The sequence below is a fragment of the Macaca fascicularis genome, chromosome 7 (genome assembly GCF_037993035.2).
Source record: "Macaca fascicularis isolate 582-1 chromosome 7, T2T-MFA8v1.1".
NCBI classification, from domain to species: domain Eukaryota; kingdom Metazoa; phylum Chordata; class Mammalia; order Primates; family Cercopithecidae; genus Macaca; species Macaca fascicularis.
Window position 1 is genome coordinate 105,572,521 of NC_088381.1, and position 19,139 is coordinate 105,591,659.

At 34.0% G+C, this 19,139-nt stretch overlaps 1 protein-coding gene across 2 annotated transcripts in view; it reads left to right on the forward strand.

The window, feature by feature from the left end:
* TTC6 (tetratricopeptide repeat domain 6) overlaps window positions 1–19,139 on the forward strand; it is a 217,927-nt gene that overhangs the window by 119,020 nt on the left and 79,768 nt on the right. For both annotated transcript variants that reach the window (XM_005561122.4, XM_073998505.1), the window contains 3 exons: window positions 6,826–6,930; window positions 17,186–17,275; window positions 18,848–18,922. In XM_005561122.4, the coding sequence (XP_005561179.3) occupies window positions 6,826–6,930; window positions 17,186–17,275; window positions 18,848–18,922 (270 nt within the window). The remainder of the gene's footprint in view (window positions 1–6,825; window positions 6,931–17,185; window positions 17,276–18,847; window positions 18,923–19,139) is intronic.

Genomic DNA, 19,139 nt, shown 5'->3' on the forward strand with positions numbered 1-19,139 from the left:
TCGTTGATATATTGTTTTTGGGAAGGTAAAATGGTACAGATGTCTAGAAAGCAGTTTGGTAATTAGAGAAAAATCCAAAGTATGCATGCAGTTCTGTAAGATAAAGTGTCCGGGCATGCATACAACCCAGCAATTGCATGCCTGGGTGCTTATCTTACAGAAATGAAAATTTATAATTACATTATAATTTGTACACAAAGGTCATCACAGCTTTATTAATAGAAGCCAAACTCTCTGTGGGCTTCTCACAGTGTACTCATGCCAGAGTAAACTGCAGCCTTGAACCATTGCTCAGCCGCCTTACCTGTGAGCTATGAATACTGAAGCAGGTTGCACAGTGAAAAAAAACAAAAAGCTCAAACAGGAAACACTCTGGATATCCTTCAGTGGGTTAAGAAAACTGTGGTACATCCATAGATGGAATACTAATCGCCAGTAAAAAGGAAGTAACTATTGATATATGCAACAACAATGAATCTTAAGATAATTATGCTGAAAAATCCAATTCTAAAAGATTACATACTGTGTAATTTCATTATATAACTTCCTCGAAATGACAAAATTATACAAATAAAGAATAGAATAGTGGTTTCCAGGTTTTCAGGATGGGGGTTAGGATGAGTAAGACTTTAAAGGACAAGATGGATCCCTTATGATGATGGAAATGTTTTGTAGCTTGACTGTTTCATGTCAACATGTTGTTTATGATATGGTACTATGGTTTTGCATGATATTGTCTTTGGGCTAAACTGGATAAAGGGAAGATGGGATATCTTTGTATTATTTCTTAAAACTGCATGTGAATCTACAATTATCTCAAAATAAAAAGCCTGATACCAAAATTGCGGTCCGTGGAACAGAGAAAAAAAAGAAAAAAAATTTAGCCTCAGTTAAAAAGATAATTGTTACATGATGATGTATACAATAAAAAACCTTGTTGCAATTGAAATCTGAAACTGTACTGATGACTTCCATACTTTATTATGTTAAAATCTATTGTTTTATCTTGTACTTTGAATGGATCTTTTACTCATGCATTATTTCAAATAACATCACACATTAGTTATTTGGAAAATGTTGTTCATTCAGTTATTTAACTCTTCAAATATTGACACATTTCAGTATAATACACAATATCAAAATAGATTATTTTAAAAATTGTCAGAAAAGTTATTTAGCATTGGGAACCTTGCAAACTCATGGTAAGGGACACACGTTTTCCAAAATTCTAATTTTTGTTCAAAAGCTCAATTTTTTTCGTTGTCACAAATACACTTGGTTGTTTTGTTTGAAGTGACAAGTTTGCTTCTTTCCTTTTTAAGAAAAATCTTGCCATATACCCAAGTCTCAATAAACATGGTTTGATGTTTGTTTTCTTAAATGAAAATGGAGGCTAGTTCAGTTCACAACTCAAACAATAGCACACATGCATTTCCTCCAAACCACCATCATACTTCACCATGGCCACAGATGTATTTTGTTTGTATTTCTCATTTAATCACATTAAATATTAAGATGTTTGGAGATTTAATAAAGTTAAAAATTTTTCCTTCTTTCTGGTGGGCACTTTTAAGGTGCTGCTGTCTTGATTCATACTTTGGCACTGTGAGTTTTACCATATATATAATATATATACACACTCATATATACATATATACACATATATATGTGTGTGTATATATATACACATATGTGTGTGTGTGTGTGTGTATATATATTTTTTTTCCCCCATCAATGCAAATGTTAACATAGTGAAAAAGGCAAATAACCTTCCCCAGGGTCTCAGATTACATTTTGAAAACTGATATTCTGCCTTAGGTTTCATTTAAATGAAACTTAACTTGACCCTGAAACTAATTTGCATGTCTCTTTCCCTTAGTGAACAGAATACTCTGACCTTGGGTCATCAGTATGAACAAGAGTTATTGTATCAGCTTATAATATGCATCATGGCCTTAGGAGGTATGCAGGAACTGTTAAACACACATTAACCCAGGATGCTTCAGAGTTAGTCATTCAGTTTGCTATGCAACAGCCATTGTCCTTTCAAGTTCTGGCAGCCACCACCTCTGTTGCTTCTAATATTTTCCTAGGACTCTTCTTAGAAGTTCTGAGCATTGCTGGGAGAAGCAATTTACCATGGTTAGTCTTATTTACTAGTTTAATTTAATAAATTCTCTCCTGAAGGTGCATCTGTACTTTCCCTTGAGAGCAAATTATTGTTGTTTAGTGATAGCTTTCCTGCCCTTCCTACTTGGAGACTTGTATCTTAACTTCTAGGGCAGTAGTTTTATTCTGGTTGCTTAAGCTGCTGGAAGTGTACTCCATGGGAAAAATTACTGTACTATATGTGACATAACATTTGAATACCTGAAATCCTCTTAATGTGTAGGTGATCCTTAGAAGATTTGCCAGCTGTTTTTGGAAGAGTTTATTCATCTTTTAGTAAGGACTTCCTGGCTCTAGGTGTGTACAGCATAAAGTGATGTACTATGCCCAGCATAACAGGACAAGTGAGACCAAAAACTTAATTTTGAAGTCTTATGCTGGAAAAATTACCTGGCAACTACAAAATCTGCCTTTCTCAAAATACTGTATTCTTCTGGGAAACAGGAAACATGTGATCAAGTATATGGAATAGTTGAGGATTATATCTCTGACTAGAAATAAAAGCACTCCAGATGCAGTGACACCTTATAATAGTGAATCTTTATTTACTGGGTTTGGGTTTTCATGTATTACTCTGGAAAGTCTGTGTATCATCCACACTCCAGATGTCATTGTTAAGCATTCATTTTTAAAGCTAGAGTTATGTCTTTTTGCAGTTGATGCTTTAAAATTGAGCTCAGTTTCCTGGTGAAAGACAGATCATTTTGGGGAAAAGGCATAGTCCAATTAAATATTATTACAAGTAAATAAAAATATTAAAGAAAACATAATTATCAATATTGTGGCAAAACATAATTATCAATAATATTGTGGCTTCATAAAGCTATTATTTTAAAATCTTACCACATTTTCTTCAAGATCTTGTCATGAATACCTGATTATTATTTTTTCGTATGTAACTATTAAAAATTTTTTCTTTTTACTGTTTTATTATTATTTTATTTTATTTTTTGTTTTTTGAGGTGGAATCTCACTGCAATGCCCAGGCTGGAATGCAATGGTGTGATCTCAGCTCACTGCAACCTCTGCCTCCTGAGTTCAAGCTATTCTCCTGCCTCAACCTCCCAAGTAGCTGGGACTACAGGCATATGCCACCATGCCCAACTAATTTTTATATTTTTAGTAGAGATGGGGTTTCACCATATTGGCCAGGCTGGTCTCAAACTTCTGACCTCAAGTGATCCACCCGCCTGGGCCTCCCGAAGTGCTGGGATTACAGGCATGAGTCACTGTGCCCAGCTTATTGTTTTATAATAGTTTTATTTTTAAAAATAGTTTTAGACTTACAGAAAACCTACAAAGACAGTATGGCAGTTTCCCATACATACCACACTGTGTTTCTCCTATTATTAACATAGTAATGGTGGATTGAATAGTTGTCTCCAAAAGATATGTCCAAGTCCTAACCCATGGCACCTGTGAGTGTGACCTTATTTAGAAATAGAATCTTTGTAGATGTAGTTAAGGATCTTGAGATGAGATCATCCATAGGGTGGGCCTTGAATCCCGTAACCTTATAAAAGGCGAATGCCATGTGAACACACACAGAGACACTCAGAGAAGAAGGCCATGTGCTGGTGGAGACAGAAATTGGAGTGATGCTGCTGCAGGCAAAAGAATGCCAAGGATTGCCAGCAACCCCTGAAGCTGGGAAGAGCAAGGAGGAATTCCTCCCCAAAGTCTTCAGAGGGAGCATGGCCCTCCCTTCACCTTGAATCCTGAACTGTGAGAGAATGTTTGTTGTTTTAAGCCAAGCAGTGGTAATTTGTTATGGCTGCCCTCGGGAATTTATATGACATATTACAGTAGTATGGTGCATTTGTTAAAATTAATGAACCAATGTTGATACATTATTGTTAACTAAGATCCACATTTCATTCAGATTTCCTTAGTTTTTATGTAATGTCCTCTTTCTGTTTCAGGATCTCATCCAGGATACCATATTTACATTTAGTTATCAAGTCCGTCTTAGGCTCCTCTTGGCTGTGATACTTTCTCAGACTTTCCTTGTTTTTGATGGCTTTGACAATTTTGAGGAGTTCTGGTCAGGTATTTTGTAGAATGTCTCCCATTTGGGATTTGCTTGATCTCCTCCCCTCCCTTCCTTTCCTTAGAGACAGGGTCTTGCTCTGTTGCCCAGGTTGGAGTGCAGTGACATGATCGTGGCTGACTACAGCCTTGACCTGCAGGGCTCAAGTGATCCTCCCACTTCAGCCTCCTGAGTAGCTAGGACTACAGGCACATGCCACTATACCTGGCTAATTTTTAAGATTTTTTGTAGGGTCTTACTTGCTTAAGCCAGTCTTGAACTTCTGTCCTCAAGTGGTCCTCCAGCCTTGGCCTCCCAAAGTTCTGGGACAGGTGTGAGCCACCACACCCAGCCATGATGTTTCTCTGATTTGATGGGATTATGTGATTTTCTGAGGAAGACCACTGAGGTAAAAAGTGCCGTTTTCATCAGGTATCAGGGGTATGTACTATGGACATGATTTATCAATGTTGATGTTAACCTCCATCACCTGGCTAGGTAGTGTTTACCAGGTTTCTTCATTTAAAGTCTCTCTTTGTTTCCCTTCCCATATTATTCTCTTCAGAAGAAAGTCACCATGCACAGCCACACCTAAGAAGTGAGGAGTTATGCTCCATCTCCTTGAGGGTAGAGTGTCTACAAAAATTTATTAGAATTCTTCTGTATAGGAAGTGTGTCTATTCTTCTCATTTATTTATTTACTCAGTCATTTATTTATGTCAGTATAATTTGAGAATATTTACATTATACTTTGAGTTGTAATCCAATATTACATTATTATTATTAGTTTTGATAAAATTTTTTGATCTTTGGCCATTGGGAACTCCTTCAGTTGGCTCCTATGTCTCTTTTGACACCCTATCATTGTGGGATTTTTTAAATAACACTTTCTTAATTTTTGGCAGTATTAGATATTCTAGGTTCATCTTGTATATTTCCTGCCCTAGTCCTAGAATCAGCCATTTCAACAAGGAGTCCTAGGTCTCTTTATTGGGGAATATAATTAAAAACTAAGATCCAGGCAGTAGGTGTACTTGTTTCTACTGGGCATTGTTGCTTCCAGGTCTTGTCAGCTGTCAAAGCAAGGAAATATATGTGTGTACACAAACTTGTATAAATAAATACATGTATGTATACATATTTCTATATGTAAATATCTGTATCTATAGTAAGCTAAATATGAGTTCTTACTGATGCATCCAACTCTAATCCATTACCTCATGGGTCGTTCTAGTTTCCTTCCTTTTTTTCTACTCCACTTGTACTCCAGCAGTGACAAACCAGTCTTTCGTAATTCTCCCTCAATTTATTAAATTTTTCAATTCCAGTACACATGCATAGAAGTATCAGAATTGTTAATTCATAATCATGTGGAATACAACTTTATTACCTAATGTGTAACACTATGTGCACAGTTCTTTTGCCTTAAGTTTTATGTCCTCATTTCCAACGTAACTGAGGTCAACAACTTTTCCCCCCACCCCTTTGGGTGAGATTGTTTCATATGTTTGTAATATAGTTAGACTGTTTTATTACATTCTGCATTCCATCCTGGGATTCCTCCTGACCTCCTAAATGATTTTTAAAAATTCATATTAAAGAAGAGATCAGGCATATTTAGGGTGGTATGGCCGTAGGCATCAATTTGCATTGCATTAAAATTCAACTCTTATGCTTCAAAGTTCAGTGGGTTTTTAAAAATGTATAATGTCATGTAGCCACAATTCTACAGAATACTTTCACGTCGCTAAAAATATCCCCTAGGCCTGATTAATTTTTATTTGGAAAAGAAATACAGAAACCAAACTAGCAAACACCTGAGAATATGTTAGTAAGATTTTGGAAATGTTAACATTTTGTCATACTTGTTTCATTTTTTTTTAAATAAAATTTTAAAAATTATTAAATTAAGGCCTTTTGTACTTCTTAATTCCATTTCTCTTCCTCCCTACCCAGCAGTTACTGGTATAATTATAGTAGTTTTTCCATTCCATGAGTTTATACTTTACTAGATGTATTCGTGAGCCTAACCAATAAATAATACTTTTTTTGTGTGTTTTCTGGATACATTTATATAAATGACATGGTTTTATATGATTCTTTCTAAAACTTGCTTATTTTCTTCTCAATACCATGCTTCTAAGATCCACCTCTAGATCATAATTTTTGTATTTTAATGTGTTTTATGGTGTTTATGAGTATACCACATTTTATTTATGTTACTCTATTAATGGCTATTTAGATTGGGTTTAATATTTTTATTTCACATGCTCTGTGAATATCCCATACACATTTTCCCATGCATGTGTGAAAGAATTTGCCTAGACTATATAGCTGGAAGTTAAATTCCAGGAAGATGTGGCATGTACACTTTCTACTCTACTAGATATGGCCAATTGGCCTCCAGTGTGTTCTACAAATTTCCCCAAGTCCTTAGGGTCAGTTGGTAATGCAGACTTTTACATTGTTGCTAACCTGATGGCTTTAAAAAAATTCTTTACCAGATTTTCAGAAGCTATGGAACCAAAAATTCTCAGCAACTAAAAATAATTTTGACAGGAGATTGAGTGTTTACTCTTGGGGCCATTTCGTACCATTTCTAATAACCTTTTATGTTGTTTTCAAAGATGTGTGCTTATCCAGAATTCACGAAGTTGTTTTGGAATACAGCTGCACCTAAATTCTCTGTTCCAGAATCTGTCATGAAGGAAACTCTATATCCAAAATATGAGGTAACATACCAAATGGGTTTTCTCTTTTATTGTTGTTGTTATTATTTAATAATTAAATTGTATAATTGGCTGTGACATTAAATTTTACTGGACATTTATATAAATTACCAGTTATTGCCATAATTAGGATTAATTGGATATCACTATAGAAATTATTTATATATGTAAATAATTATATGTATGTATAGAATTATATACCTACATACTTATGAATTTATAATTTTATTATATGTATATGTTCTATACATATAATATATAATACATATAATAATACATATACATAAAATATGTTCTATACATATACACACACATATATAATTTTTTTTGAGATGGAATTTTGTTCTTGTTGCCCAGGCTGGAGGGCAATGGTGCAATCTTGTCTAACCGCAACCTCTGCCCCACCGGGTTCAAGCAATTCTCCTGCCTCCGCCTCCTGAGTAGCTAGGATTACAGGCTTGCGGCACCACACCTGGCTAAATTTGTATTTTTAGTGGAGACGGGGGTTTCTCCATGTTGGTGAGGCTGATCTCGAACTCCTGACCTCAGGTGATCCACCCACCTTGGCCTCCCAAAGTGCTGGGATTACAGGGATGAGCCACCATGCCCATCCATAATTTTATATATTTAATGTATATTTAAAAAATGTTATACTTATCCATGTGACTTTAGCTAGTTAAGAAGAATATTCTGTTTTCTTTTTGAAAGAATGTTTTATTTGATTGAGAGTTCAAGATATAAAGCTACTTGAGTTGTTTAGAGATCTTCATGGTATTTTCATTTGTTTTTAAAATCACATTTTAAATTAAATTAATATTAAAAACATTTAATAATACCCAAATGTGGTAATCTTTTTCCTTCCCTTAAAGAAGAATGATTACTCTCATTTTATGTTATACTGATCATTTTAAAAATTAGAAAAATAAGGAGAAATAAAACCAAATAACCTATTATTCTTCTCCCACAGAGAATTGCTGCCCACTTTTTGGTTCATTTTCTTTGGTTTGTAAAAATTCTTCTCCTTTTTCCTCCTCCTGTTTTCTGCTTTTTCCTTTTTTTTTTTCTTTTACAGTATTTCAGTGATGAGCATCATTGTACATAAATTTTTAGTGGCATTCAGGATTGTTTTATTTGCACAACGCTGTAGGCAGCTTATGAAAACACATATATCAGAAAAGGATAAAACAAAAAAGTTAAAGAAATTGTGGGGAAAACATAACATGAGTAATAGCATAATAAAGCCAGAGGTAAGGTTAATATGAAGACATTCAGTTCATGTATGCTGTTGCTTGAAATGGGGTCATCAATTTATCTCCTAGCTTCCCTGCAACCAAGGCATGGTTGGAGTCTTGTTCATATTTAACCTGTCGATACTACACGTTTAGAATGTTAATATTGAAATATCTTTGCATTTCTTGGATTCCTTGTTCATAGTGTATTATTGTTAAATATTATGTTGAATTCTGTTAGGCCATATTTTATTTTTAATTTTAAATATATACTCATGGGTGAAATATCTGTGTAGTGTATTTTTTTTTCCTTTGTTGGACTTTGCTATCAGAGCTATTCTTGCTTTATAAGGTTAACTGGATAGCATTTCATCATTTTTAATATTCTGAAATTGATATGGCATAGGAATAATCTTGAAAAGTTGGAAGAATTCACTGTTCAGACTCATCTGAGCCATTTGGTAAGGTAATTGATAATTAAAAATTTTTCTTTTCTAATTCTTAGCTTATTCATATTCACTATTTTTCTTGTCAATTGGCAACATATTCCTACAGAAAGCTATGTATTTAGTTGAAATTTATAAGTTATATGCATAGAGTTGCATATATTTTGTCAGTTTTAATATTCATTTCTAATATTGCATCATTTTCTTTTTCCTTTCTGATGGTGTTTCTGATTTTTTTTCTTAGAATAGAATTTTTAGAAAGTAGTTTTTTTCTTGTTTCATTTGTTTTTAAATTAAGTGCTTTCTCTATATGTGTCAGACTACTATACTCATACCAGTATGACACCATCCCTTTTATTTTATTTTTTTAGAAAGATATGTAATACATAGTTCCCCGGCTGTTACATATCATGGCCAGTCAACCAGGAAAACACATGAGTTTAACCCACCGTCTTTGACCAAAACCCTTTTGGATTAAATATTAATTCAGTGTTGTTACTTCTCCTTTCAAACATATTTTTGGTTATTGGCTTTCTGCTTTCCATAGAATGTTGACATTCTATGTTGGCATTTTTCAAATTTTTTTTTTTTTTTTTTTTTTTTTGAGACAGAGTCTTACTCTATCGCCAGGCTGGAGTGCAGTGGTGCAATCTTGGCTCACTGCAACCTCTGCCTCTTAGGTTCAAGCAATTCCCCTGCCTCAGCCTCCTGAGTAGCTGGGACTACAGGCGCGCACCACCATGCCTGGCTAATTTTTTGTATTTTTAGTAGAGATGGGGTTTCACCATTTTAACCAGGATGGTCTCCACCTCCTGACCTTGTGATCTGCCCACCTTGGCCTCCCAAAGTGCTGGGATTATAGGTGTGAGCCACCACACCCAGACTCTAATTTCTTTTGCTGAAAACTTAATTAATTTCTTCATGTTTCTTCTTTTTTCTAAATAAGTAATTTATGAGTTTTCTTCTGTGTACTTGACCTTATTTCAAACCTTTTCATTTGCAGTGTCTTTATTTATTTTCAAAGTAATTTCTATTGCAATTTTCCTTTTCTTTTTGATACACCATAGTGTTTAAACATTTTTTAAAAGCTTATTGGAATTATTTAAAATTTTATTTTAAAACCTTATTAGTGTAAGAAATATATTCTTCAAAATACCAGTTTCTTGGAATTTATGGATATTTGCTTTTTTGTACTAGATATCCCAATATCTCTCAGTTAATTCAGTGGTATTATTTGTTATCATTTTTATATTGTGGCCAGACTAAGCAGAGCATACCTTTGGGATCAGATAGTCTCGAATCTGATATCCACTTACTTCCTGGGTAACCTTGTACTATTATTTTAACCTCATGAAGCCTCTTTTTTTTGTTTGCACAGTGTGTTTTTTGAGGATTTAATGAGAGACTATATGGTGCATTGCTCAATAAGTAGTAGGTGCTCAAATAATAATAGACTTAGCTATTATAATATTATTACATTTTATGTGGTATATTTATTTCATTTGATCTTATAAAGACTTTAATTAAATACGGATTTTCAATGAAGTTATGTTTTGTCAATTTTTCCATATGTTAGCCGGGCGTGGTGGCTCATGCCTGTAATCTCAGCACTTTGGGAGGCTGAGGTGGGTGGATCACTTGAGGCCAGGAGTTGGAGACCAACCTGGCCAACATGATGAAACCCTATCACTACCAAAAATACAAAAAAAAAAAAAAAAAATTTCCACGTGTTACTAACAGTTTTACTTTCTGTGATTAGAAGATGTTTTGTCTTTATTATGAATTTTGTCTCTTATTGATTTGAAATGATCCAGTTTGGCCTATTCAGTGTTTGAATTCTACTCTAGTATATCTAGCCCTGTGTTCTTTTCTCTGTGTTCAGAAATATTTTTATGTTAATACTTTTTGTTGTTTTTGTTTTGTTTTGTTTAGTTGTGCCATATAAGTAACATATGGTGTTTTGGTCCTACTATTATTATTTCATTTTGTGATTTCTGTTTTTTTAAAATTTCTGTTCTCTTTTGTTAACTCCCTACTGTCTGTGCTGTTTTCAGAGTGGCAAAGGCTATTACAATTGCTTCAGAAATCACACTAGTAGTATATGAATGCTTTCTTGTAGTAAAAATTCAAACAATAAAGATGAATATGACATAAAGAGCATTCCCCCTCCTTAATGCTGTCCTTCTCCAGTTCTCTTCTCCCTGAAGTTGGCCGTTGTTAAATGCATTTTGTGTATCCATTCAGACATTTTCATTGTCATTTATGTCATGCAGGTGTGTGCAAATGAATACTTTTACATATATGCATTTGTAATTTATATTATTCTACATCTTAATTTTTTTCACTTAAAATACTTGAATATATATCTTTGCACACACATGTGTATTTCTCTGTTTGGAATTCCTAGTCAAAGTGTATGTATATTTCAAATCTTAGAAGACTATATATATTTGCATTTTTTTAATAATGCAGTCTAACCTTTTCATTTACTTGAGAAAATACATATTGTTTTTGAAAAATATGTCATGAGCTAGAAGGAGAAAGTTAATAATATAAAGTATATGAAAAGATTACCTTAATGCAAAAGATTGGTGAATATTAATTTCCATAAGTCAATGTGGCATCCATGAAAATATGATGCTCACAATCTGCTTCAAGAAAATCTGCTGAGGGGGCATACTTGACTGGCGGCCTCCAGCTGCTGTCCTGTAGACCTAACATGGCATTTGCTCCAAGGCCATGCTTCCTTGGGGCTGCTCCCAGCCAGGGACTGAGCACAAGGTGGTTGCTAGAGCAGATGCATTCCTGCTTGATTGTGATTGCTTTCATGGGCAATTTTGGCTCAGGGACTTTTCATCTGCCTGATTGAATCTTTCTTAGAACTGTTCCGTGGTCTGAAGCTCTTCCTACCTAATCCTTCCTTTCTCATCCCCTTTCACAGATGTCAAATCTGCATAGTGTTCTGAAGGCTCCCCCTGCCTATTCCTGTACCTTCCTTTTATCCTATACTGTTGATGTCTACTTCTACTTGAGCTGACAGAGTAGGGATTCTGTAATATGAGTGCAATGTTTTTTAAACTATATGTTTGTTTACAAAGTATGGGCATATATTTTTCTATGTATGTTTACAGGAAAGTGTGAATGTAGGGAATTGAGGGTAGGCAAAATTGTTTTAAAAGAAGTGAAATTGTAGCAGGAATAGGAAGAGTTAGTGAGAACTGGTGACCATGGAGTAACCCACTAGAAAAGTAGTATTGATACTACTACAACACCGAAAGAAAATCAGTATTGGTGGTTGTCCACTCCCGGAGACCAGGAGAAAAAGATCCAATAGCATTTTCTGGCACAAAAAGATAGCTCAAGCTCACCCGACATTTTCATTTCACCAGAACTGGCATTGACTCTTTCTTCAAAGACTCCTGGTTCTGATGAATGGGAAATGATATTTAGATGCACAGATCTATGTGCTCATATTTTTAAAAAGCAAATTTAACTTATTTTTTTTGTTTGATGCTGCCTTTTTTATTTTCACCTGTTATTCCTTTTCTTAAACTTATATTTTTCAGTTGTTCTTTTTTAAATAAAATTCAGTAGTCTGGATATAATATACTCATGATTTTACATTTTCATGGTTATTTAAAAATATCTGGCATGTATTTAAACACATCAAGAGTCAATCAGAATCTATATCCTTTCTATGAAGGATTAAGACTTTAAAATGTTTCACTTTACTCCCATCTGCCATCTGCCACATTTGAGACCATTAAATATTTTTGATCCTGATAATTTCAGTGTTCACTCTGTGCATCAACAATTACATAGATTTAGCTGTTTTTCTGACTTAATTTTCTTTCCACAATTTCTTGTCTTATATCATTTCCTTTCTTCTAATCATTTTTGTTTTCCTGATTATATTTTTGACTAATTCTTTCCAGAAAGATTTGTGGGTGGTAAATTTTGGAGTACTTGTATTTGTGGATGTATATTTATTTTCCTGTGCCTCTTGCATTCCAATTTGATGTGGCATAAAATTCTATTGTTCTAATTACTTGCCAGGCAGCATCCAGTGTTGATAATAAGTATTCAGACACTGTAGTTCTCATTCATCCCACTTGGAATTTCTTGGTCTTGTTTAAAATGAAGACGTGAGTCTTTTTACATGTCATTTTTTCATTCATTCATCAGATAAATACATGCCAGTCACCTCTATGTTTGAGTCACTGTTCTAGAGGCTGGAGCTGCAGCAATGAAAATTCAAGGTCACTAATTTCATGGAGCTTACATTTTGGTGTGAGGTACAGATACAGTAAACATGTACAGTGGATTCTTGTCATTTGTGGTAGTTATGTTCCATAAAGTCACCTCAAGCACTGAATTACTTGATATTGAACTGTTGCCCTTAGGGGAAGTAGAAGGCGAGGGTCCTGTGAGCCTCTGGTTTTCATCAGCTGATCAATACATAACCTTGCTTTATGAGGTTTTCTATTTAAAAACACCTTATTTAATATATATTTTTGATTCATTACTACTGAAGTCATAGCCGACAGCACTATAACTCACGCCTGAAAGAAGCTTATGTAACACATTTATTTTCTCTGTAATGTACATTGCAGGCTTCTTGCACTTAGGAACGCTAGCCAGCACTTCAGCACTATACTGGGGACCATTTTAAAGAGCAAAATCACAAATCAAAAGCACAAAAATGTGAAAAACACGACACTAAATAGGCCATGAAAAGGAAACTTCTTTACAGTACGAGAGCTAAAACAAGAAGGCAGAATGACATTTTGTTCAACCTCAGCTGGGTGTTTAAATCTGCCACTGTGGTGTAGATTTGTCTATATTTTTCTGTAATATTGTCAATTTTTACTTTATATATTTTGGGGCCATGTTATTAGATGCATACAAATGAAGAATTGTTAAACGTTGTTTGTGAGTCAAAACTTTCAGTAATGAACTGAGCTACTTTATTTTAGTAAACACTTTTACCTTAGAGTCTATCTTTATTATTAATGCATTGATAACAATTTTCCTTTATTAAATATTTGTTCCCTTACACATAACCTTTCTGTATTCTTATATTTTAGATGTGTCTTTTGTAAACAACATGTGATTAGAGGAAAACAATTAAATAGATTTGGATTTTTTTTTTGTTTTTTAATTGGGCCTATTTAAAATTTACGTCCACTTTTCATTGTTATTTTTATTTTCTTACCCATTGTATGCTTAATTTTTGCCAATTATTTGGGTGTATTGTGTTTTATCATTTCTGTTGTAAAAGTTATATATAATTGATCCTTGAACAATGTGAGGGTTGGGGGTGCCAATCCCTGCACCGTTGAAAGTCATGTGTAGCTTTCAACTTTCCAAAAACTTAACTACAAATAGCTTATTGTTTACTGGAAGCATTACTGATAAACAGTCAATTAACACATATTTTATATGTTATATGTATTATGTACTGCATTCTTACAATGAAGTAAGCTAGAAAAAAGAAAATGGTATTAAGAAGATTATAAGGAAGAGAAAATATATTTACTGTTAGTTAAGTGGAAGTAGATGATCATAAAGGTCTTCACTTTGTTGTCTTTATACTGATTAGGCTGAGGCAGAGGAAGAAGAGAGGTTGTTTTTGCTGTTACAGGGGTAGCAGAGGCAGAAGGAAATCTGTAAATAAGTAGATTTTCTGAACCCGTGAAGTTCAAACCCATGTTATTCAAGGGTCAACGGTATGTTTTTCTTATTCCTGTGGCAGTTTCCCTAGAATATGCATCTTTAACTTATTGCTATCTAATATACATTAATACCTTTATACTCCTCCAGGAAAATACAGTGACTTCAGAATCCTTTGATTCCGTTTTCCCTTTCTTGACTTATGCTCTTACTTTGATCCTTAGCTTTTAAAGTCCAAACTAAATTTTCATTTTATGTAATATACCTTAAATTTTACCCATATATTTATCTCTTTTTTTTTGCTTTTCTTTTTTTTTCCTCGCATCTCAGACACTTATATCTGGAATCATTTTACCCTCTGCTTAAATTGTATCCTATAGAATTTCTTTTAAGAGGAGGGGTAGAAGGTCTGCAGTTGGTGAAATCCCTGGTTTTTCTTAGTTTCAAAATGTCTTCATATTGTTTCATTCTTGAGGAATATTTTATCTGAGTATAATATATTGGCAGATGTTTTAACACAATAGTGATGTTCCATTATTTTCTGGCATTCATTATTGCTGTTGAGAAGTAAGTCTTAAATGTAAAGACTTTGAAGCTAATGCATTTTCTGCTTCTACTAAACCTGGCCGGTTTTAAGTTTTTCATTTGCATTTCCTATAGTTTCACTATGATGTGTCTAGGTGTATATTTCTTTTTATTCATCACATATTGAAATCCTTTGAGTTTGTAGTTGACATCTTTCATTAGCTATGGAAAATTTTTAGTAATCTCTATCCATTCTCTATTTCATTTTCTAGGATTTTAATCACATGTATTAGGTACCTTTTTTTTTTTTCCTCTCTTGTGCTTGGTATTGGATTCTGGACAATTTCTTCTAACCTATGTTATCGGTGAGGTCCACGAATTTCTCTCTTTAGTTGTGTATAATATACTGTTAAACTTGTTTTTTATATGGTTCTTTTTAGTATTTCTATTTTTCCTTAAATCTGTTATGTTATGGTGTTTCGTTTGTTTGTATACCTGTCTGTCTTTACATGTTTGCTTATCATTGTATTTAAAACATGATTTTAAGGAAACATTTGAGACTTAGAATGGCATTATGGCATTTTCTTGCTCCAAAGGACATTTTTGTTAGAACCTGAGGTCTTTACCATTTAGAAACAGCTTTAATCTAAAGTTGAGGCTTGAGTTTCTCTGACTACCCTCGTGATAGAGCCCAGATTGAAAGTCCACAAAAAAGTTGATTATTTCCACCCACTTTTAATCTGAGGGTGTACCCCTGTGGTATTCCAGTTTATATATAATTGGGATGTGTTATCAGGCTCCACATCTCAGGTAGATTCTGGACTTTGATTTTTGTCACCCTTGCCCCAAGAAATTGCCAACTCTGCAACTCAGAGTTATAGTTGTTTTGGCAAACATTCTGAGAACAAAGCATCTTTGAATAGTAGGCTTACTTTTTCTGGTCCTTGTTTTTTTCTCAGATTTTGGCTCATCTTTTCATTTTGCTAGCTCTCTGATGGTTTGACCATTGTTTTTCAAATTGTATGTAGCTCTCAGTTGTCCTCAGCAGAGTTCCTAATGTTACATAATTAGAAGCAGAAGTCATTATTGACTTTTAAAGAAACTGTTTCCATTTCTCTTTGCATCCCAGCTTTTATTGCATGCATACCAATTTCAACAATATCTTTGGGGTAGAGTAGGGGGACTTTTTTTTTTCCATTGGATATCACATAAGCAACACTGTAAGTGCCCTCTCAAGATACCTTAGTTTGGGCTTTATTTTGACAGTTTCCAAGGCTCCAGCATATAGGTTCCTTTTTAAAAATAAGTAACCATTGATTGTTAATAAGTTCCGAAGTTTTGATATCTATGAAGCATGGTACTAAGGTTGTTGTCCTTATTGTTGTTAAAAGCATTCTTTTAAATATGTAATATCTGCTATTCCATCATATTTCAATATCTTGTGTAAGCATATGACAAAATGGTTTGAAAATACCTGGTATACCATGTAGTTTGTTTTTAAAGAATAATGATGAAAGTGACCAGTATCTTTCTATTATGTCCGGTAATTATCTTACCATACATTGTACTATCACTACTTTCTGAAAATATAACTTGAGAGGATTTTTAGCAAAAATTCAATGCTTGGTGATTCCTAAGTTACCCATAGCCTTCTCCATTGTCAGTAATAATTACATAATATTTTTAAAATCTGACTTTTTGTTCAATAAATATTAAAAAAATTTTAATGTTAGTGTTCAAGACCTAACAATTTCAAAAAACAAAGTAGTAGTATGATTTAATTAATCATTAATCCACCCAGCTGTCAAATTTAGGTCTTCTAGGTTTCTGCATATCCAAACCACTGATTACAAGATAGAGAAGTAGCACATTTAATAATAACATTAATTATTGTGGCAGTTTACTCTTACAACAATAAATATATCTACATACTTAACCGATAGAATTCAAAGCATAAAGCACTTAAGGCAAATTTCATTCCAGTTTACATTTAGAATGATTGTTTGTATTTAACAATGAATGTTCATATGTTGACAAGCAAACTAGATAATGTTTTGTTCATAATCCTAATATTAATATGCTACATAAATTCAATGTTAACCTGTGAGATCATAGGATCATCGATCACTCCTAAGATTAAGGATGTCAGAAATAATGTAGAAGTAACCATTTTGCTAAATGCCAACACTGAAGCCAAATTGCAGGTTTTAGCCAAATACTATGGCTGTAGCTGGACTTTGATGCATCTCTGGTGTTTTCTAGAATTACACTACTTTCATATGTTTTCTCTTTTGTTAATAATGTTGTACTGTGAAGTAACAGTCATCGTAGGCTTTTAAAAAGTATTCCAAAACATAATTTAAAATTGTTATCTTTTTATCACAGAGTGTTCAAGCAAGCAGACTTTTAACTGATAAATTTTCATATAAAAGCAGTGCCATTACTTTTCGTCGACATAGCAGAACAAATTTTTGGGTATGTACAATTTTTGTTCTTAATTAAGATTGTTTAGTATATCTGCCTACAGTCCAGATATTAATTATGGTAATTCCAGAAATTATTTCTTGGGTCCGGGCATGGTGGCTTATGCCTGTAAATCCCAGCATTTTGGGAGTCTGAGGTGGGCAGATCATTTGAGGCCAGGAGTTCGAGACCAGCCTGGCCAATATGGTGAAACCCCATCTCTAGTAAAAAAACGAAAAAATGAGCTGGATGTGGTGGCATGTGCCTGTATCTCAGCTACTTAAGAGGCTGAGGTGGGAAGATGGCTTGAGCATGGGAGATCAAGGGCAACAGGGGGAGACTGTCTCAAAAAAAAATTTTTTTTTCTTGGTACTTCCTCATTCTGGGAAATGGCTCAGACCATTCAGTGCTATCTTTACTGAAGATACATTTCTACTTTCTCAAATATGCTGTTTTTATGACTGTTAGAAGATGTTATTCACTAAACAATAGCAGGATATTTGTTGTGAGTTTTTCTAACACTTCTAGTTTTTTCAGTCATTCTTGCATAGGTCTTCAATATCAAAGGAACATGTATATGAGTCTTTGACTAAATGGAGAAACTGTTTGTGGCCATGAAACACAGTAAGACTGATCACTTTAAATGGTGATCAGATGCATAGTCATGACTTTTAGTATAACTAACTGCAGTGTATCCAATGACCTGACCTTTATTGGGTACAATTAGGACATGGTTTTATTTTTCTCTCACTAGTGCCTAATATAGTCCTTTTTTTTTTTTTTTTGAGACAAAATCTCACTCTGTCTACCAGGCTTGAGTATAGTGGTAAAATGGTGGCTTACTGCAGCCTGGACCTCCCGGGCTCAATGGGGTCTCACTATGTTGCCCAGACTGGTCTCAAAATTCCTAGGCTTAAGTGATCCTCCTGCCTCAGCCTCCCAAACTGTTGGGATTGCAGGTGTAAGCCACTGGATCTGGCCTAGATATTTCTTTATTACTGTTTGCATCATTATTATGCTTAAGGATATGGAACGTGCCATTTTCTTTGTATTTTGCAGTCTAGTTTAGTAGAGCTTTCCAACTCTTAATATAATAACACCAGTCTGGGTGTTATTATAGTAAGTGGTAACACTTGCGTGGTTTCCTGAACTATAAGGTTGAGATTGCTCATGATTAGAGGAGACTATCCAGGGGCTCCCACTAAAGCAGCCCCAGGGTGAAGGGGATTCATGGCTTAGCGTATCTGTCATACATTCACACACACCAGTGCCACCTACACCAGCTGGGTAGCTTTGCACTGTCCTACCTTGTACATAGCAGGTAATTGGTGTTTGTTATATCAAGTTGAATTTTAAAAAAACAAGATAGTTTTTATTATTATACACTCTTCTACATTAATTGATAGATTTTAAGTTCTCTTCCTCTGTATAAAGTCAGTGACTTCAAACTCAGTATCTGTATTTTAATTAGTATTTCTGAATTTCATTAATTTACCTAAACAGTTATTAGCCAAGGGTTATATATTTTAGCTTACCAAATAGTATTTGTGGCTAATGTATATTTTTCATTTGATTATTTCACAGTGTTTCTTATCAAGAAAATCTGCATCATTTGAAAATATCCAAAAATGGTTTAGTGCACAACCTACACAACTAAGGGTATTATAATTTTATAGTTTTTACTCTCTAGAAGAAACATGTGTATTCCTAGGAATAATAATCACCTTATGGTTTTTTTTAAAAGCATATACTTCTATATTATATTCTCTAGTCTAATTACATATTGAGTTTTATATAGTTTCTTGAGATGGGGGAGTACAGTAAGTTGCAGATGGTCAATATCTCTATTGTACTTTAGTATATAAAAGTATGTAAC